This window comes from Chelonia mydas, chromosome 7 (genome assembly GCF_015237465.2).
Source record: "Chelonia mydas isolate rCheMyd1 chromosome 7, rCheMyd1.pri.v2, whole genome shotgun sequence".
Taxonomy (NCBI): Eukaryota; Metazoa; Chordata; order Testudines; family Cheloniidae; genus Chelonia; species Chelonia mydas.
In genome coordinates, this window is record NC_057853.1 from 98,710,461 (window position 1) to 98,733,512 (window position 23,052).

At 39.4% G+C, this 23,052-nt stretch overlaps 1 protein-coding gene across 6 annotated transcripts in view; it reads right to left on the minus strand.

The window, feature by feature from the left end:
- The window catches only part of MGMT (O-6-methylguanine-DNA methyltransferase), a 295,867-nt gene that overhangs the window by 204,434 nt on the left and 68,381 nt on the right, over positions 1 to 23,052 (minus strand). For all 6 annotated transcript variants that reach the window (XM_037904908.2, XM_043552268.1, XM_043552270.1 and 3 more), the window contains one exon: positions 16,913 to 17,052. In XM_037904908.2, coding sequence (XP_037760836.1) covers positions 16,913 to 17,052 — 140 coding nt within the window. The remainder of the gene's footprint in view (positions 1 to 16,912; positions 17,053 to 23,052) is intronic.

The window sequence follows — 23,052 nt, forward strand, 5'->3', positions numbered from 1 at the left end:
CCAGATTCTAATTTTCACTTCAGCAATGTTAAAATGGATCTCTAATCTTGACCTTTACCAGGAGGGTTATATTGAGAACTAGAAAAGTACTACTACCCACATGCATGCTGAAAGCCTCACATTAATTACTGCAAAAAGAAAAGGAGGACTTGTGGCACCTTAGAGACTAACAAATTTATTTGAGCGTAAGCTTTCGTGAGCTACAGCTCACTTCATCGGATTCATTCAGTGGAAAGGATGCATTCAGTGGAAATTAGCTCACGAAAGTTTATGCTCAAATAAATTTGTTAGTCTCTAAGGTGCCACAAGTCCTCCTTTTCTTTTTGCAGATACAGACTAACATGGCTGCTATTCTGAAACATGTTAATTACTGTTTCATATGGAGAAGCTTTTGTTTAATGGTGGAAACAATGCATGGAAACTTGATAGAAATATGTTTTTTTCTTTATTGACTTAAGTCACATGGCTGACCATTTACTATATACTATTATTAATAGAATCTTTGCAGTGGCCTTGTAGTTATAAATCAATGTATTTTACATTTTATATGTAAACATTTTCTGTCATTTGTTTAAAAATGCTTAGTAATGAACAGTGGTATCATGCAACTTTACTTCTAATTATGCCAAAGGCATCAAGAGACCAGGATAAGTGCCTTTTTATTTAAGTCATAAGAAACAAAACATCTCAAACATCAAGAAATATATTCTAACGTTAAATCCAGATTTTAAAACCATATTATTTATATAAATAATTTAGACACTGAAGTAAGATCTTTGCCATTGATTTTACTAGGACTAAGATGTGGTCGTATGTAAATTAGATAGAATGTTTACAGGTCTAAGCATATGAAGTATTTAGGTAACTTGAACCACTAGTTCAACTGAATTTGTTTCAAGGTGGAAAGGCTAGACATAATGAAGCTGAACAGGTAGGGTTGAGACCTTAAGTAAACCTCAAGGTATTCCCTGTTCGGGGTGAACTGTAAATATCCTATAGCACTATTCACAAGACTGGGGGTTTTTCTTGCCGTGCTGGCCACAATTTTAGTTCTCCACAGTGCTATGCAGCATGCTGTGTGTTTGTTGGTTGCTGCCCTCCACCTCACGGGCGGCTGCATTTCAGTAATGCTATGTGTACTGTATATACAGTAGAGTTCAACACCTGGGGATTCTGAAGGATGAAAGATGCTATATAAAATATATTACTACATGTCCAACAATATCAGTAATTTCCAAATAATCCTTGAGTGTTTTTTTTTTTCCCCCCAGGATAACTTTTTGCTGCAACTAACTTTACTGGAAAAGTAACATCAGACTTTGATTTTCAATAAGTGATACTTTCATTAATAATTTTTACTCTAGTAAAATTTGCTAGTTTCCCAAAGAAAAAGTCCTTGACCAAAATATCAGAGGAGAAGTGATCTACTGATGCAAATCATTAAATCTATTTGCATTTGCTTACTGAACCCTATCACAGAAATTAAACTACATAGAGTGGGAAAAAGAGCTGGTTGTGCATGGTTAAAAGGAGACATCTTGGAGGATCCAAGCTCTATGTCATTAATTTTCTCACTTCCCCTCATTAACAAGTAAAATGTTTTTACTGCTTGAAAAGTTTTAATAAATAGGAAAAAGCAGTGCAGCTGACATACGTTTTTAATGTAATATACAAGAGCTTTTAATATTTTTACATACATTAATGAAAAAGCTAAAAAAGGTTACATTTCTGAAGAAAAGGCAAAAGAAATAATATTTGGACAATTATGGGATACTTTTCAGAATTTTAACCCTTTCATTCTGGCACTTACTGTGTTGTGGTTGATCAATTACAATTCAGTTGAAATCAACAGAACTACACAGGTGTCAACTAATTCACAAGCAGCTAAGCAGTTAATTAAGTACAAGTATATCCTCACATTCAGTTCTGTACTCCAATAAACTTCTATTTATTATGAAGAACTATGGCATATATCTTACATGAAGTCAATACTCTTGCTATACAGAAATGTTAAGACACACAAGCTTCACAATTCTCAGAATAATTACAGTTAATTCATACACAGGTTGTACGTAAACTTTGCAAGTTGGACTGAAACCCCACAACTCATATGTGGTCTACCAAACCAGCAGCTGCAACAGGGTTAAGCAATCTCAATGGGCCTCTACAAATTCAGTTCCTGACAAAGCAATCAAGAAAAAACACTCTTCCTGACAAAACACTTTTCCCCACTTTGTTCGAAGATTGGACAGATAGAGTTATAATCTTCTGTAAAATATTCCATCTTTGCTACAACGGAAATCATAGCTCTCTGGAAGCCCAAGAGGCACAAGCAAACTCCATGAACCAACTGATATTCCTTGAATTTTACTATGAGTCAATCTCAAAAGTTTTGGCAGATCGGGTAAGCATTCAAAACCTCAGATGTTTATCTGAATCTTTTTACACCAATTCATTCTGTATTACAAAAACACCCATTATCACTCAACTCGTACCCTGCTTTGTCTTGATCTTAATGATCCATCTGAAATAGGGTTGTCATCAATCTAACTGCACAAACACAAACACCCTTGCCCCACTCCTTCCCCAAGGCCCTGCCCCTTTTCTGAGGCCCCACCGGGCTCACTCCATCCCTTCTCGCTCTTTCACTCGCTCTCACTCTCGCTCACTTTCACTGGGCTGGGCCAGGGGATTGCAGGACAGGGTGCAGGCTCTGGGCTGGAGGTGGAGCCAATGGGTGAGCCTGGGGCAGGGGGTTGGGGTGTGGAAGGGGGACTGGGGTGTAGGCTCTGGGAGGGAGTTTGGGTGCAAGAGGAGGTTCAGGGTGCAGGCTCCGGCCAGGCAGCATTTACCTCAGGCATCTCCTGGAAGCAGCGGCATGTCTGGCAGTGGCTCCTAGGCGGCCAGGAGGATCTGCACGCTGTCCCTGCCTGTAAGCACTGCCCCCGCAGCTCCCATTGGGCCAGTGGGAGCTGTGGAGTCAGTGCTCGGGGTGGGGGCAGTGTGCAGAGACCTCCTGGCTATGCCACCACCTAGGAGCTGCTGCCAGACATGCTGGCCGCTTCCAGGAGTGGCATGAAGCCAGGGCAGGTAGGGATCCTACCTTAGCCCCGCCACACTACCGGACTTTTAGCAACCTAAAATCTCCCAGATTGACTTTAGTAGCTTCTGAGAGATTGAGCCTGATTACGGGAGACTCCCAGCCAAACCAAGAGAGTTGGCAACCCTAATCTGAAAGGAAGAACCCATGGAAAAATAAGAAATACTGTTGAGTTCTAGGTAAAAACAGAGCAAACAAGCTGCACAAGGGAGGCCATTGTTTTCCTGATGCTGAACAGGATGATTAGCCCTTCCTGTGACTACCAACTCTGTGCAGAGCCCAAAATCATGGGTGGGCTCAAAGCAGTCAGCTATATTGTTGTGCCCGACAGCGTTGCTGTATTTCTTGGGAAGCCATCAAAAATCTAGCAGGTTTCAACAACAGATGTACATCTTAGGGTTTTATGTATCTCCCATTACAACAGTATCTAAGTGCTCAATGATCTCCACAGAGAAGTCACAGTGTACTCTTCAGCAATAAAAGCTTTCTTTGGTGTGGAAGTCAATCCTCCCATTGGACAGGACTGCCTGAGAGGGGCAAAAGAGGCAGTTTGGCTAGGGACTCCTGTTTAGAGGGCCCCCAAACCTTCTGTGAAGAGGCTTTGCGACATGGTGTGTGGGGTTGCAATGTTACTCACTGAAATTTAGCTGGACAGCCCCTCGGTCATGATGGAGGGGTAAATGGGCCAAACCTGAGTGGCACTGCGACCCCATGTGCCAGGTCGCAACACCCAGAACAGGGAACCAGGGCCAGCCCCACATGACAGAAGCCACTACTGCGGGCTTGCTCAGCAACCCCCCTCCACCTCAATCTTTTTTTTTTTTTTTTTTTTTTTTGGAAGAGTGAGGGGCCTCAGTTTCAAGTTTTGCCCTAGGCCCCCAAAAACCTCTGTGCAGTCCTACCCTTGCAGATGGTAGCAGCCAGGTGGCTTGGCTAGGGGTTTCATGATACCTATGTTCCACAGTCTACTGCATACTCCCTGAAACAGCTCCGAACTTTTAAAACGTGCAAAGTGCAGTTTGTAACGCAGGTACTGGAAAAGTCCCAGAAAGAAAGCTACTAAAAATGTCAAGCTGCAATAGGAAAGGATATTGACTATTCCTGCCGGATAACAGAGAAATGTAATCCTTATAACTGTACAACCCCTTTCCTATCTCATCCAGAAACAATGTTGAATGGGAGTAGAAATTGTGCTCCATTAATCTGCCACTAGAATGAGGACCAGAGTGTTCCCTCTAATAAGGACCTGCAATAGATGGTAGTGGTATATTGGAGGGCATTGGTGATAGGAGAGACAGATTCTTTCTTGAACAGCTTGATTTGAGCATAGACAAAGTTTCATGCTGGTTCTTATTTTGCTTAAACTATTATTTGCATCCTTATTAAAGATCTATTTCTTCTATAATGCTCTATTTTTGAGTAGGCGCCTACATCTTTGCTCTATTTTTGAGTAGGCACCTGGATAAGTTATATCACATACTACAGTCCATGATTGTTTTTGCCAACCTAAAATATCATAGCTGTAAAATGCAAGTACTTGTTTGTCATAACACTTCTTGGTTTGGAAGTCATAACCAACTATCTGTCTATATGTTTATAAACATGAACAGCTTTCTGTGCTAGTAAAGTTGTATGTTCTTATACAGATTTTCTTAAAAAAACAAAAACCCATTTCTATTTCAATGTGAAATGCTATTTGAAAGGTTTAATATTTAATTGGAGACAAATATTTTTAGTACAAAAATTCAACTTACTGTTTTAAATTTCAAATTTAGGATTTTTCATACATCCTTCAAAGCTTTTGCCTCAAATTTAATGGTAAGAACATAACAGTAAAAACTTGTGATGAGTGGCTTCTATCTGAATCTTGTAGTGCTGCCTTTATGACTTATGGATGGTCATGCATCAGAGCTGTAACAATATAGGAAAAGATAGCACATCAAAAAAATTCATGCCATTGATTATAACGGAGTTACACAGGATTTACATCAGTTTAAATGAAAGCAAAATGCAGCTTTCACCAATCATGCAAAATACAGCTATTTGCCATCCACACAAGCCAGCACAGCTTAGCTTGAAAATCATTTCAGCTAACATAGGAAGAAAATGTAGTTGAGATAGACTGGATTTGTACCATCTGGACGGCCTTAACAGGATCTGTAAACTTTCTACAGGCTTTTGGGGTTAATTTTGTTTAAGTTTTTGAAATGTTATTTCCAATAAAAAGTTTTCTTATCTAGATGTAGGTATAAACAATCCTATTGCATCTCCACAAGAAACTATGAAGAGAAAAACTAGCCCAGTTTATTTTTAATAAAAGGAGGGCTACGCTCTATAATAACTCTTCCTGCCACATCCATTGAATCTGCTGAAATAAAGATTGATGCCTGGATATTTCTAGACACTTCTAGCAGAGGAGGCAATATTTCTTTTCTTTAACAAAAACTCATTTATTTTTTTTTTTAGTATTTTGTAATAATTTGAGGGAAAAGTAAAGGCTTCTTCTTCCTATCCACCCATTAGAAATATGCATGTTTTAATTTCTGACATGAAAAGAGAGAAATGACAAGGAGATATATTGGATAATCTGGTGCCACAAGCTAAAAGACATTCTGAAATACAAGCTTTAGAAAGATGCGTGATATACAACTGCTACATACTCCTTTTTGGTTATTATTCTACACAGACATCCAGAGCATATTTTCACATCTTCAGTGCTTAATCACAAAACAGATTTATATACTGGGATTATGAGGGGCTGAAAACGTAGATTTATAATAGTGTTTAAAGATTACCCCACCCCATTTATTGTTAATATTCTCCCATATACTGCCCATTTGCCTCCCTTTCTTGGTACCATATTACCATAGAACATTTAGTTGCAACAGAATGATGGAATAATGGAATCCTTGTAAAAAATGTTTTTAAAAAAAGCCAGTCTGAACTTAGCTAGCAGAACAGTGCTCTATGAGTTTCAGTTACAGTAACATACAAAGGAAGCATTTTTAGCCGCTGGAAAAAGTAACAGTCAATTTTGTAATCCACGAAAAATAAATGTCAAAAGTTTGTTCACAAACTTGTATCCCCAACCAAGCGGCACACTAGGTTTCCACTGTCCCACCTGACTGGATTTGTCTTTGAAGACATCTTTGGAACAAACAATGCTTGCTTCACTAGCTGAAGGTTTAACTGCTGTTCATTCACGAGTGCTGAAGTCTCCCCAGTGCCACAAACAAGGAGATTTGGAGTGATAGGGCTTTCTAAATGCTTCATCTATACTAACCAGCTAGGGAGGATAAGATGACTTTCTGGAGAAAGGCACAGGATAAGAAGCTTTAAAAGTAATAACATGGATTCCATCAGGAACAGGCATAACTGGAAGACTTATAACCCTTGGCTATTTTTCTTAAACACAATGCAACTATTCAACTTTATCAATGGGCTGCTGAAAATAAAAGCAAATATTACCCCAAAAGAACCACTAAACCTTCAGAAGTACTCTGGTGCTTTTAAGAATGAATTACTGCAGGAGCACGAAACAATACATGGTTACTCTTAAAGTATCTTAGATAATATTTGGGAGGCAATATGGGGTAGTGGACAGAGCACTGGACTGGGACATGAGATCTCTACCACTTACCAGCTCCGTGATCATAAACAAGACATTTCCCTTCTCCGTGCCTCAGTTTTCCCCACTGCAAAATGGGGATGATGTTACTGATCCCTTTATAAAGCATTTTGAAATCTACTGATGAAAAGCACTCAAAAGAGCTAGATAATTATTATTATTATAGTATTATTCCAATATCTTGTGAAGTTACTCTTACATTAACCAAATGAAGTACAGACTATGAAAACCTTACCTCTGACAATTGTAGTTTATTCTCAGTCATTTGTTACACTTCATAATATATTAGTAAGTGCTCTATCATGTACTACATAAAAATAATGTCATATCTGGCCCTGCTTCTGTCCCACTCAGGGCAACATTTTAGCACTGAATTTTGTGGAACCAGGAGCAGATCCTTTTAGAAGACAAACTTCAGTTCAGCACTCTGGTATAAACCTTAGCTGAAAAGTTGAGATACCCTATTAGGGTTTGTGGCTTTTATAGGATGTATGCATTAATATTAGTGTGAACTAGTGAGGTTCAGGTGTGTTTTTGCGAAAACAATGGTTGTCGTTAAAAGGTCAACAGTAATTTGCAGCACACTGATGTCTGAAATAACTTTTTTGCTATGTTTAAAACAGGCAGTAACGAAAGAAACTATGTGGTATCTTTAGAAAAATGCTGAGTTCTATGGCAATGACCACTTATGCATGTACACACAGTGGGTAAATAAAAAGTGGACATTTAAGTTTTTAATCTAAACCATGGTATCTATGATATAATTTCCACTTTAAGTATACGTCAGGACTCAATGTGTAGAGCTAAATGTACCATCCAATCACGTTCTTCCTAAATTATTTTAAGTACCAAAGATCTTTCTGCTTCTATACCTGCTTAATTTTTTTTTCTGGCAAAATTAAATTATATATTTTCCTTTTGGCATCTAGCGGCTGTAGCTGATTCATTTCATCAGGTATTATTATTAATAATGATGTGTGAGAAATGTACTAATAGCAAAATCTCATCACAATGTCACAGGACAAATATTGTTACTATACAAAGTAACGCACACAGATAAGCTACTGCATCAACAGAATATAAGAATATTTATATATTGTGGTTTGTGTGTTATCATATATAATTACAGAAACAAATTATACATAAATCACACAAACACATATACATACATATGTGTGTCTACACAAACATAAAAGCATCACTAATAGCTTACCCACAAACTGATTATTTTTATGCTCCTTTAAAAACTGGAATCCTTAAGTTTGGTATTCACTGATTATGGACCACTCAATGCAGGACAAATCCCAAATATGAACTTTTCATCTAAGATTACCAGAAAGCTATCAAGTCATTTTTCAATCATTTAAGTGACCTTAAATGTATAAAGAGCTATGTGGCCTCCAATTTGGAGAAAATAAAGTTATATAAAATTACCAGTTTGAGATTATAACTCAGTATTCTGAGTACCAAATGTCACCCAAAAGGCAGTCTGCTATTAACATTATATGTATAATGTATCTATCTATATCTGTATCTATATCTATATACAAACACACACACACACGATACGGTCAATGTGTTTACAAAATATATTTGAGAACCTACAGGATACTGGATGAGGTGTTTAGTAAACAAGTTATTATTTCAATAATCTATTTATTATACTCCTGTGTGGTAAGGTTTTGAATTAGTAAAAGTTCATGGCATAAAGTAACATTTCAGCTTGAAGCAGATAACTGATTAGATATTACGGAGCCAATATTCAATGAAGTTCTGCAGAACCTTCATAAGGCAACACAAAAATAAGTGAAATTCAGAGTTGTACAGATCAGTACAAAGCCAAAATTCAAGTCAGGTTCATCCAAACGTTGGCTAAAGATCACAAATCAGGGCCTAGTTTTCGATTTATCTGAGCCAACTCATGGCTTCAGGTGAAAAAAAGGGTTCACATAGTGGTTTCATGTAGATTCATTCCAAAACCAGGCCAAACTTGGCAGGTTTCTGCTGTGTTTTACTTTAAGTTCTTGGAATTATTCATCCCCAATTATCAAAGTGAAACTCAGGGTATGTGAAGCTTCGTGAACATCAGGCAAAAATATGTTCCCACCAGTTCCTGCAAATGCAAGCCTCAGAGATTGGTACAGCTCTGGTACTGAAGCAGATTTATAAGCATGGATGGGGAAAAAAAAAAGTATATGGTTCACTAAGGGTTCACAAAGATTTTTTTGAACAGCTAACATTGTAGTCATTCAAAAATATTTAGTTAATTTAGATAAGCTAACAGTGCAATATTCAAAATAAAACAGGGAAAATAAATGTATTCAAAAATAAAATTAATCACTGTTAAAGAAAAGTTTCATCCACATAAAGTTAAAAAACCACAGCTGACATCTTGAAGCAAAAACTGGTTGCCTACTTGTCAAAGATTGCTCAGCACCTCTGGGGGTGGGAGGTGAGGGGTGCAAGAGGGGAAAATTAGCCCAGGGATTTATTATAAAAGAGTATAAAACAATATGCTGGTATGTTTCTAGGTGGTTTAAAAACAATTATCACAGCACAAAAAAGTCTGCTAAAAAGATCAGTTCCTGCAGATCTTACCAACAAGCAAGACTCTAGCTGATTCAATGGGAGTTATGCACATGTAAACTCTTCAGACTGGGTCAAAAATGACAATTCTTTGAGCCTGCTTAATTATAATGAAGCCTCACCAAATTTGGGACTGTCTGAAGGCAGGATGAGGCTAGACAGGTTAGACAAGGGCAAGGTAGGTCTCTTACATAAATCAACATATAATAGAATGAAGCTGAACCAGGGAATATAGAATTTAGAATGTAACAGATACTTACTACAGCTAAATTGGATGGCTGAAACAACAGAACCTAAGATCACAAATCTTTAACTTACAATTATATTCAGTGTAAGCAATTAAAAAAAAACCCTAAGAACTATACATAACTGGAAATCAGTTCCTCTTTCACTTTCCTGACATGGTCCGAGTTCAATGGTTCTTGGCTTTCCCCTGCAACTACTCTTGATACAGTATTATGAATATTTCTAGGACTGTGGTAGATGTAGCTCCCTGACTTAGAAGGTGAGGTCCATCAGATAATGCAGGGAAAACCCCTAGAACGCTGAAGTTAAGTCCTGGGAAGTGAACACAATATATCCTTTTAAATTCATCTTTAATGTAGGAAAGACAAAACATGTTGTGGCTTTTGGTGACAGTACATTTTCAAGATTGACCATGAGTGTTTGGGCAGAGAAAAATTGGTGCCTCTATCTGACAAATTATTTTTCAGCGATGCTAACTTTTAACAGCTACCACTGAGTTCAGCTAGGGTACCCGTTACAATTTTGAAAGTTTTGGCTGAGGCTTCTAGAATGCAACGCCTCCAAGAAATATTATCCTATGGCAAATTACATCTTGCCTTATTGACTTCTTCCCCCCCGCCAATTTGTGAACTAAAACATTGTTTGCTAGTGTACAGTAATTTTACAGGAAGGTTGAAATGAGGGCAGGGGGTAGTGATATTCTTCCAAACTCTGCCCCTCAAAATAAGCTCCACCCATGAGAGTCATCAAAATGAGACTCTTCTCTCAATAGGTTGTGCAGATTTTCTAAGAATGATTGTATATACTGCTTCTCCCTTACTGGCTTTTGAATATGCCTGTGGGCTCTGCTAGAATTCTTGACCTTGGCTGCTTCTTGGACTCCTTGGAGAAAAAAATACTCTCCAAAATGTCATCAAAATGAGACTTCACTCATAAGTTGTGTGTTGCACAGAATGAAATACTTAATGTTGACATTTAAATCACCAGCATCATTGAGTATCTGATTTAATACCTGGCAGACGAATGGAGCAATTTACCCATCTCAGACCTACTGTTCCAGGCTCTCAGCAGACTCACATAAACCTCTATGCATTGGTTACACACTATTGACATTTTTGAGGTTTTCTTTGCAACCATAATAGCTAGAACACTCTCTCTCTCACACATACACACACACACAGATTTTGGAGTTCAAAATAGGAAAAGGAGATATGCTGGTATGTCATACTTCCAGGTACTGATCCAGTCAGACATTTTTATGATCACAAAAATTAACTTTTAAAATTGCCATTTCACCTACACCAGACTTCTCCTACAGATTAGAAACATAGGGATTGCTAAAACGGACCATTCCCATTGTCTGTCTAATCCACTATCTTGTCTCCAACAGCAACAGTGGCAAACAAGAGGCTCTAATATAAGTAGCAAGAAGTCCCAAAGTAGGCAGGTATGGGATCATCTGCCGCCCAGAAGATTATACTCTTAACAACCAGTAGATAGCTACTTGGTTAGTCCATGAATCATGAGGTTTCATATCCATTCTATTTTTTTAAGTATTTACTGAACACTCTGGATACTCTTGTTATTCATATAAAAAAGTACAATCCCTCTTTGAATCATGCTAAGCTCTTGACCTCAGCAAGATCCTGTGTAAATGAGTTCCACAGTCCAATTATGCATTATGTGAAAGAGTACTTCCTTTTATTAGTTTTGAATTTGTGATCTTTAAATTTTACTGAATGTCCCCTTGTTCTATTAAAAAGTAAATTCTTTAATCTTGCTTGTAACTCCTATTTTGCTAAAGTAAATGTGCACATCTTTCACCATGTGTATTGTGATGCTAATAAATGTATCCACTTTGACTTTATTAAAATTAAACCTACCACTGCCCTGGCTTTGGTTCTCAGGCATGTGCATGCAATTTGTACAGTCCCTCTGCCCTGACTGCTCAGGGTTCGTGTGAATTCTGACAGCACACACTGTTCCTCCCCTCACCCAGAGCCACACTCAGAGAGGAATATACATACACAGATCTCTTCCTACTTGCACACTCAAATGCCATCATGGAACCATTTCTCTACTCCAACCACTGCAGAGCCCTTCTTTGGGACTGTCATCTGCACTGACAAAGAGGTGGAGAGGGGTAGCTGGGGACAGGACCAAGAACGCACATCATCCCCTTTCCAGGCCCATGAACATTCCCCTGAGAAGAAACAGTCCCAGACTCTCTTGGGGTCCCAATGGCTGCCATGGCCAAAGCGAATCTCAGCCAGTGGGTAAAACAGTGCACTGGGTCCAGATCTGATGTGGAGGCACAAGACCACTGAAGGCATGTCTACAGTAAATTCAGGATGTGCGACTGCAGTTTGTGTAGACATAGCCAAGTTAACTTTGATCTAAGATAGAGCTATGGGCTAGCTCTGACCACCTGAGACCCTGGGTACATACGAGTGGCCACTGCCCATGCTGCCATAGCTTCACTGCTATAGTTACTCAAGCTACTGAGCCTTTTACACAACAGGGAAATCCCGCTCCTTCTCCATATTATCTTGCTGAGGCAACAGGACTCCAGGATACAATCCTTTCAGTGTCCTTTTCCTATGGAAAGCCTGAGGATAATCTAGAAAAAAAATTACAAGCTTGCAAAAAATAGGTCAAAATACAGTGTGATATGTACCTGCACACCACAACCACAGCCAAGCTTGCCACCTTGAAACTGATGGTGATGAATCACCCGGGAAAGAAGATGAGAATTTATCTGTGTTGTAGCACTCATCTTCCTATCCCATTCAGGAAGAAACCCAACAACAACAAAACCCAAGAAAACTTGGGCCAAATTCTGCCTATATTACTAAAATTGAGTAGAATATTAGTGAGTACAGGCAAACAAGATTTGACACCTTGAATTACATTTTAACATGAAAAAAAATTGAAAAGTTATCAGTGTTTTTAAACATACCAAAAATTAATAAAAATGGCACAACATATTTTTATGCTTATAGCAGTTTGTCCTGTGGTGTGTGTTAAAATGCTAGCATAGTCTGGGACTCTACTCAACCAATCTGATTGTAGGCTTTTTATTTTCCATTTTATATACACAATCATAAATGAGTAGTAATGAATGCCACATTATTAATGACTCAGAAGGCTCAGCATGTACAACCATACTTTCCAATCACACACTGGCAGCTTTTTCACACCATAAGTTTACTTCAAGGCATATTATATTACTTTCCTTTATTTTACTAAAATCCAACAGCTGCAACCTTAATACATTGCATTAACAAATTTGCAGGCTACATAACCAGGACTGCATGTTAAATGGTCTAGTAGCTGGGTGCCCCTTGAACAATTTTCATGGAGCGAACAAGGGAATTCCGTTAAGAATCTATGTTATTGAAACACAGGAAAACTGTCTCTTTTCTTTGACATCCTAATGACTAAGCTGGAAGTCCATCCCATCTTCTTTCTAATGTACATTCTGCTGTAAATATTTAGCATAGCTAATTACAAAGACAGTTTTTGTTATTCTTAAAGGAAGTCACAAGTGCAACTCCATTAACTACAATGAAAATTTACCTTTCCAGTTGAGGAACAGGAAGGGAAGAAATATCAAAACGGACTGTCATCATAGATTTACAATGCGAACAAAACAAAACAAAAACAGTAATTTCACAGTTTTACCAGGTTATTAAACACAGATTTATAAAAACAAATACCAAAACAAATCAGCAACAAGTTTTTCCTAAAGACACAAGTGAAGAGAATTAAACACATATTTCACTCAATGGGGCTTTCCCTCCCCCCAAACCCCCGCCAAAAGAGGAATCACACAAAAAATGACAGTCAGTACCCTAAAATAAAAATTGCTAAGTATTACACAAAGGGAATAAGGCAACTAAGCAAACTGACAACACTACAAAGAATTATATATTACATTTGTTCTCTCTCTGTTTTATCCAGAAGGAAAATTCATTATTTTAAACTAAATGTATGAATTGCAACTATGCAGGTGCGGTAGAAAGACACCATTTTATTAAATAAAAAAACCAGAGTTTATTCTAATGTACCTTGTTCCATTTTACAGATATGAAATAGATGCATTTCAACTAACGTCAGTAATCCCCTAATTGTGTTTATTATAAACATATAGTGTTCCAGAAACATTTACATGTTCTGTATACTTAAAACTCTGCACTTCAGAGTCTTGCTAAAACTTTCACTGAAAATAAAGTATTACACATGTACAATGTATGATTTTCAAGCACTAAAAATTTAGCTATTTCTAAACCCAATTTCTATAGACGACATGTCAAACTGCTCATCCTGAGAGAAGATTTTGGATACAACTCTTATTACACAGACACCATTTTATATCACAGCTATTCCACTGAATTCAACAGAATCTGTCTAACTTCACATTTAGTTTGAAGAATAAAAAAGACAAAACTGTTTGAGTTAGTGTATCTAATAAATTACTAAACAACCAACATTTTCATGTTTGAATATATTTTAAAGTCACCATTCAGGTAAACAAGAATAATTCAGCCAAACACAATATTTTTGAAAACTGATAAGCACTTGAAGACAGAACCTCAAATAAAAATGACTCTTCCCCCCACAATAAAAACTGTTTATTACAGTGTGTACAATGACCTCTGATCCTTGTAAATCCATAACACTTACAGTCTTTAAAAAAAAAAAATCTAACATTTAGCTGTTTCACTTACAGACAGACTTCTAGCAAAAACTTATTGATAACTAGTCTTTACTTTGTTGTTTCTTCTTTTAATCTGCCTTTTAGCTTTTGTCCTTAAATTTTACTATGAGCCATCATAGAATAGGTTGTAATCTCAGGTGATTAACTGCATAGCATTTTACAAGCTGTAAAACAGAGCAAGATCCCCACATACAAATTGTGCCATTGCATAGGTATTCTTAACAGATTTTCTAAACTACCAGATTGGTTTGACAGACTGCAAGTCCTAAGTATTATATATATTTCAAAGGTTTACTTATTTTTCTTGTAAAAAAGCTAAAATCTATATTGATTGTAACAAGCCACTCTACATGAAAAATCTCAATGACTGTGGAGTAGAATACCAATATTTATGACCACACTTGTGTTCATTATGGTTCTCTCTGACAGGGGTCCATTAAAATCAATTTTTATGTTTCTTATGTATTTTTTTCATCTAATGCTCTTGCCATTGTGTTTATTAGCCAGTTAAGAGAAACACTGGGCAGTGTTGTTTTGTTTTTATTTTGTTCTGTCAAAAATAATGAGACCAGAGACTTTAACAACTATTCGCTATCAATGAGTGGAGGAGATTAAATGTTACATTTCAGCAAAAGCATTTAAGGACAGCTTTAAAATTTTTAGAACTTTACCATCAGGAAAATATATCTGAGTCCCTCCTCCTCCTCCCCACTTTTTTTTTTTTTGTTTAAAGTAAGAGGTTCTTCAGAGGAAGTAACCATAAGAAAGAAATTTTGCTTGCCATTTCTTGCCCACCAGAGCCACTAGTATGTGAGCTAAACAGTCTGTTCAAAAACAATTTATATAGTTCTTTCAATATCAAAATCTCAAAGTGCTTTATAAAAGCACTAATTACTGAAGACTCACAACACTTATGAGATAGGGAAGCTTTCTTAATCCCTATTTTATAGGTGAGAAATCTAAACCATAGAGATGAAGTGATTTGTCCAACATCACAAAGGAAATCAGAGAGCTTGGAAGAGAACCCAGATATTCTGACTCCCAGCCCTGTTTTTTCCAGACACAAGACCATTCTTCTGCAACTAGTAGGAGACAATGTACTGACTGAACAAAGGGAAATACAGGAGAAGTTAGTCACCATATAAAGTGGAAACATTTAAAAAAAAACAAAACAGACACCCTATAACATGTTGGGTTCACAGTCTTGATGCCTTATTTTGAAGTTACATCTTATAGCCTAGTTCATAGTCTACAGTCTGCTTTGCCTTCAATATAAATTCAATATTAAAAAGGTGCACAAGAAAACTGGAATGTTTAGAATGCCAAGTCAGAGAAGATGTTATTTTTGCCAAGTGTGAACTGACATTGATAAACATGTTTTGGGGGGGTTGTTTGGGTTAGAGAAAAACGAAAATGTATTCTGGTTTTCAATTTCAAACTAGTATATATATTGTGCATACACATGATTTATATACTATTAATACACAAATATAAAAATGTATAAGGATAATAAAAATAGCAAAAAACAAAAATGGGGGGAAATACACAAATCAAAGGAGCATTTCAAAATTGAAAGAAATACAGAGAAAAACAAAACAATGAAGTTAGGAAGAGAAAAAAAGTGAACCAAACCCAGTCACTTCAGGAAAACAGACACCACACACATGTGGATGAAAGTAAAGGCTGCAACTTTATTAACTGACTGAACTACTCGGCAATAATGATCCCACCCTGCAAGACACAGGGTACTGACATACCTTCTCTAGTCCCGTGTTGGATTTATCCAAGAAGTGACTCCAATAGCCATATGAAACCTGCTCTGGACCCCAATCAAAGTTATTACAAACATGTAAAACACGTCAAGCACTCAAAAGTCATAATATACCAGAATTAAAACTGCCTCTGCAAATCTAATTCTTTGTGCATATGCATTATGATACGACACAATCCTTTGCTATATGACCACATACTATTTTTCCCGCACATGGATGGTCAACAAAGGTTGAACCCCAAAAGAAAAGGAGTACTTGTGGCACCTTAGAGACTAACCAATTTATTTGAGCATGAGCTTTCGTGAGCTACAGCTCACTTCATCGGATGTCTCTCGCCAACATCTTTATGTTTTACTTCTATGAAATAAGTAGGGATGCCAATTTTGGTTGGACATATTCCTGGAGGTTTCTTTGCAGGACATAATCTTTAATTAAAGATTAATCTTTAACTCCTGGAGACTCCAGGCCAATCCTGGAGGGATGGCAACCCCAGAAAAAAGCCCTTTCAATTTTTAAGTTTCACTGTTTCTCCAAAGAAAGTAATAAAGGCTGAGAAGAAACTGCCCACATAATTTAAACAAATGCTCAAAATTTTAGAATTTGCTTGAAATAGCATTAAAGGTAGAACAGACATTCAGAGATAAACATGGATAGGGTAGTAAATCAATTTCTTGGAGCTGCCACTCCTTTAGGGTAACTCAATGATTATTTTGATTTTAAAATAGAAATTACTGTATTTCCAAATATACAGCTAATATAAATAATTATGCATAGTTACTTTTTTAGCAGTGGTTTTAATCTGAGAATTCTGCATTCAGCATCATGTACTTATGCACAAAATCAACAGAACACAAACTTACCTGTTTTGTGACAGAACATTTTCCTTAAATTGTATTTCATGTACACCTGTTCCACATCCAGATATTTCAATTCTTCCCACAGGGCTGTTCAGCATTACATGCATCTTCTTACACTGAGTTTTTCCATCTTTTAAAGCAACCTGTTCACAAGAGAATAATAAAATTGTAAAATGTGTGTACACTTTCCCCAAGGAGCCTGCATCTCAACAATCTGTAACTTTAAGCATATTTTGTACAGTTTTGCAAAAATAATTTCTTTGAGGGCTTAAATAGAGAAAAATCCTAGTAAGCAAAAACAAGGATTCACACTACTTAAATTTACTCAAATTATATGCTGTATTTTTGTCATCCATCCTACACCTGAGTAGTGGTAATTCAGTCTGTTATGAGAAGTCAACATTAAATAGCATCTACATTAAAAATAATAAAAAATGTTAAATAACTCAGCACTGACCTCTACAAAAAAAAATAATCACGTGGAATAGCAGTTTTATGGTTGATTTGTTAGTGAACACTAAAGAAAAAGTTTTTTTTACATTGATTTCAAAGAGATTATTATGACAATAAAGCATATTCACTGGTTTACAGTGGCAATATTATGTAAATAATAACTGCAGAAGCTCATATGGAACGGCTGTGCTGGAAAAATCAATCACTGTTCAGTAAAGGACATACATTTTTCATTCCTATCATTAACAGTCAACTTTTTATGGCTACCAATAGAGTGTACTTCCAAATATGTGCCAAACATTTTTCAGGTTTTCTTCAGGATCAACAGCAGATGTAAAAATTTTATTAAAGTTAATGTTTAAAATCAAATGTACACAAGTTAAGAGGGAAGGTACTGTACATCTTGGGTCGGGCTTGGGTTATGGGGGATTGAAAGTATCGGTTACAAGGATCACGAGGTATATACATGTCACGTAACCAGCATAGATCCAGATTGGGCTGTGGGAGTTTTTAAAGCGTCAGTGGATAAATGGGCTAGGGTATATATTCCCTCTAAGCCATATTCATCTTTATTTGGTTACAAAAATATTTTTAATCAATAGGTATTTAGAGTGTACTATTTACATTTTAGTGTTTAACTCATTAGATATAAGTTGCGTATTATTATTATTATTCTGCCACGTGGGGGCACCTAAGGGTCCAAGTTACAGGGCCCTACTGTGGTAGGCACTGTACATACATAGAACAAAAAGATGATCTCCGCCCCAAATAGCTTACAACTTAAGTGTAGCAAGAATAAGATAAGAATAAGATTGACAACTAAAAACAAGTAAATACAACAGACAGGAGAAACATGAGGAAATAATGAGACAAAACTGGTCAGAGCATTGGGCTTTATTGTGCCTTTGTTCAAAACACTTAAACCAGCAATGAGAGGAAAGTGCAAGATTCACAACGATGTAGATACCTGAAAAAAAGTGATGCCAAGAAGGACTAAAGTAATAGTGGATACCGCAATTTATTCCCAAGCATAAACATATATATGAATAAGCTTGTATAAACACAGATACACAGACACAACCACACACACATTATTTTGTCCGGCACACACAAAAGGTATGGATACTTATAAACTCCATTCATACTTCATTAGTCAGCTCCCCGAAAATCAAAAGCTGCCTTAAAAATTCTGATTAAAAATATCATGAGGTTCCTTTGTTTTACTTGTGGCCTTTGAACATCTGATGTTCACATATCCAAGCTTTGCTGTGCAACTATGAGAGCTATAACTCCCTTTTATTTTTTAATGAAAGCTGAGATTCTCATGTAATCACGGAACTCATATAGTGGTTTTCCCAAAGCCCTAACTCTTTATCACGAGATTTGGCAACAATGGAACTTGTGCTGGTCACATTTTCCCCAGCAACACAGGGAGTAGAGTGCAATGAAGCTCTGCTCTGCTATACCTATACTCCACAGACGCAGGATCCAATAAGGACCTTTAAGTCAGTGATGGAAGTTAGAGATGCCTTTCAGCATCCTCAAGTCATGTCAGGACCAGGACCTGTAAACCAAGAATTAGGGAGCCAGAATTCCTTGTCACTTTCCCCTCTCATACATGCCAAACAGAATCATGATGCAGAGAAAATCTGCCCCACAATATTCAGTTTGAGGCATCTTAGTACCAAGGAATGTTGAAAATCTGAAAAAAATGTTGTTTTTAGAGATGTGTTGCTCATGTCCATTCCATTCTAGGTGTTTGCACACCCATGTGCACAGTTGTCAGAGACTTTTGCCTTAGCGATATCTGTAGGGTTGGCTGTGGGAGCCCCCTTGAATGCCCCGCTCATACATTGGCATATTAGGCGCCACTAACCCTATACCCTCTCAGTTCCTTCTTGTCGACAGCTCCAGGAGGATGGGTAATGGAATGGACATGAGCAACATGAAGAACAGTTACGAAAGGTAGGTAACCGCTTTTTCTTCTTCGAGTGCTTGCTCATGTCGATTCCATTCCAGGTGACTCACAAGCAGTCTCTTGTGATGGGCTCGGAGTTCAGAGTCTCGTGGCTTGCAGTACTGCCCTACTAAAGCCAGTGTCGTCCACAGCCTGCTGGGTAAGTGTATAGTGGGACGTGAACGGATGGACAGATGACCAGGTGGCCACCCTGCAGATATTCTGTATAGGCACCTGGGCCAGAAAAGCTGCCGAAGAGGCCTGCATCCTGATCGAGTGGGTGGTGACAATTGCCAGGAGCTGCACTTTCGCTTGATCATAGCAGAAGCAATCCAAGAAGAAATTCTTCGAGTGGATACAGGATGACCTTTCTTCCTGTCAGCCACCGTGACGAACAATTGTGTTGACTTACGGAATGGCTTGGTCCTGTTGATGTAGAAGGCTAGAGCCTTCCTAACATCCAAGGCATGCAGTCTACGCCCCTCCTCCTCCGACTTCTGTGGCTTTGGAAAGACCGGTAAGAAATGTCCTGGCTTGAATTAAACTGAAGTGAGCTGTAGCTCATGAAAGCTTATGCTCAAATAAATTTGTTAGTCTCTAAGGTGCCACAAGTACTCCTTTTCATCTTGGGCAGGAGAACCGGGTGCGGTCTCAGATGGATTTTGTCCAAGTAGAAGACCGTATAAGGTGGTTCTGAGGTGAGCACACAAATCTCAGAGACTCTATGGGCTGAAGTCACCATGACCAGGAATGCAACCTTCCAGGAAAGGAGAAGGAGAGAACAGGAAGCCAAAGGCCAGAAAGTAGGACCCGTGAGCTGCAACAGCACCAGGTTCAAGTCCCACAGAGGAACAGGGTCCTTGACATGTGGATAGAGGCTCTCAAGGCCCTTTATCCAAGATCCAACAGGTGAACTGCTTCCACTTGACCAGGTAGGTTGCTCTGGTAGAGGGCTTTCTACTTCCCAACAGGAAGTAGGTCCCTCCAGCAACCATGGTGGAGCTGTCAAGGCCTGGTTTTGTCTGCTGACTCTAGTGGGCAACCGGCGAGGTGAAGGCGAGTAGCAACGCCTGCCGGAGGAGTGGTACCAGGGTGACTGGAACCGGCACCATGATCCTGAGCGGCCCCTCCAGGATGGTGACCGAAGTCTAGGAGACCGCCTGGAGGAGGGTGACTGGGGTCTAGGCGACCTGTGGCTGGAAGTTCACCGGTACCGGCAGTACGGGGAATGGCATCTCAGCCCTGGAGTCCTGTGCCTACTAGGCGGGGAGCTTGTCGGGGACCTGGGTCTTCTAGCTTGAGAGTTAGGATACAGTGCTGGTGTCCAAGATCATGGAGACGGAGACGTGCACCTGCAGTCCAGTGACCAGGGGTGCTCAGCCATTCTGTGAGGCTGCACTGCAAAAGGCTTGCCCCTTCCGTGCCAGGGCCGTAACCAAGTCAGCCACCTGGTGTGGCGCCTGCGGAGCCGGTCGGCTTTTCTCTTTAGCTGCCGGTAGCGCTTCAGGCACAGACGGCCCTGGGAGAGGCCGGGGACCCTTGCCACTTCCCGGGATCAGGGATGGATCCCTGGCTGGGTTGGGGAGTCCGACCACAGTGGTACCTCCATGAAGCCCCACAGTAGGTGCATGGCCTGACAAAGGTCCTTTGACCACAAGCCCCTTCATAAAATCATAGAATATCAGGGTTGGAAGGGATCTCAAGAGGTCATCTAGTCCAGCCCCCTGCTCAAAGCAGGACCAATCCCCAACTAAATCATCCCAGCCAGGGCTTTGCCAAGCCTGACCTTAAAAACCTCAAAGGAAGGAGATTCAACCACCTCCCTAGGTAACCTATTCCAGCACTTCACCACCCTCCTAGAACAAAAGTTTTTCCTAATATACAACCTAAACCTCCCCCACTGCAACTTGAGACCATTACTCCTCGTTCTGTCATCTGCTACCACTGAGAACAATCTAGATCCATCCTCTTTGGAACCCCCTTTCAGGTAGCTGAAAGCAGCCACTAAATCCCCCCTCATTCTTCTCTTCTGCAGAATAAATAATCCAAGTTCCCTCAGCCTCTCCTCATAAGTCATGTGCTCCAGCCCCCTAATCATTTTTGTTGCCCTCTGCTGGACTCTTTCCAATTTTTCCACTACACTTCTTGTAGCTTGGGGCCCAAAACTGGACACAGTACTCCAGATGAGGCCTCACAAATGCCGAATACAGAGGAATTATCATGTCCCTCGATGTTTTGGCAATGCCCCTACTTATACACCCCAAAATGCTGTTAGCCTTGTTGGCAACAAGGGCACACTGTTGACTCATATCCAGCTTCTCGTCCACTGTAACCCCTAGGTCCTTTTCTGCAGAACTGCTGCCGAGCCATTCGGTCCCTAGTCTGTAGCGGTGCACGGGATTCTTCCGTCCTAAGTGCAGGACTCTGCACTTGTCCTTGTTGAACCTCATCAGATTTCTTTTGGCCCAATCCTCTCATTTGTCTAGGTCCCTCTGTATCCTATCCCTACCTTCCAGCATATATACCACTCCTCCCAGTTTAGTATCATCTGCAAACTTGCTGAGGGTGCAATCCATGCCATCCTCCAGATCGTCAATGAAGATATTGAACAAAACTGGCTCCAGGACTGACCCTTGGGGCACTCCGCTTGAGATTGGCTGCCAATGGATATCATGGAGCCACTGATCACTACCTGTTGAGCCCAATGATCTAGCCAGCTTCCTATACACCTTATAGTCCATTCATCCAGCCCATATTTCTTTAACTTGCTGGCAAGAATACTGTGGGAGACCGTATCAAAAGCTTTGCTATAGTCAAGGAACAACACGCCTGCTTTCCCCTCATCCACAGAGCCAGTTATCTAGTCATAGAAGGCAATTAGGTTAGTCAGGCATGACTTGCCCTTGGTGAATCCTCTCCTCCAAATGATTCGGAATTGATACCTTGAGGACCTGCTCCATGATTTTTCCAGGGACTGAGGTGAGGCTGACTGGCCCGTAGTTCCCCGGATCCTCCTCCTTCACTTTTTTAAAGATAGGCACTACACTAGCCTTTTTCCAATCATCCGGGACCTCCCCCGATCACCATGAGTTTTCAAAGATAATGGCCAATGGCTCTGCAATCACATCCGCCAACTCCTTTAGCACAGTTGGATGCACTGTATCCCGCCCCATGGACTTGTGCTCATCCAGCTTTTCTAAGTAGTCCTGAACCACTTCTTTCTCCATAGAGGGCTTCGTCCTTCGGTGCTGAGGGGCTCCTCTTCTTCTGGCACTTCTTCAGCACTGGTAAGGGGGAATGGTACCAGGCAGAGCCTGGTTGGCCAGTGGTGCGCTTCACACTGAAGCTGAAGTATTCGGCGTGGGTTCCCTTGCAAGGCATGGGTTCCGTTCTGACCCGGGGCGAAGCGCAGCCTCCATGAGATGGGCCCTCAAGCAGATATCCAGCTCTTTTGCGTGTGAGGATGAAAGTTTTTACAAATACGATACCTATCCTTTCTATGGGCTTCCCCCAAACACTTCAGACAGCTGTCGTGGGGGTTACTCATCGGCATTGGCCTGCTGCATGACACACATGACTTGAAACCGGGAGAGCAGGGCATGCCCTGCTCAGGGACGAAGTCCCAGCCAGGTCTCTAAGTACTCAAATTTAACACTACAGAGACTAACCAACTACTATTAACTATGTACAGATTAGGTAGAACAAAAGTCTATGAAAAACCGCTAACGCTCTT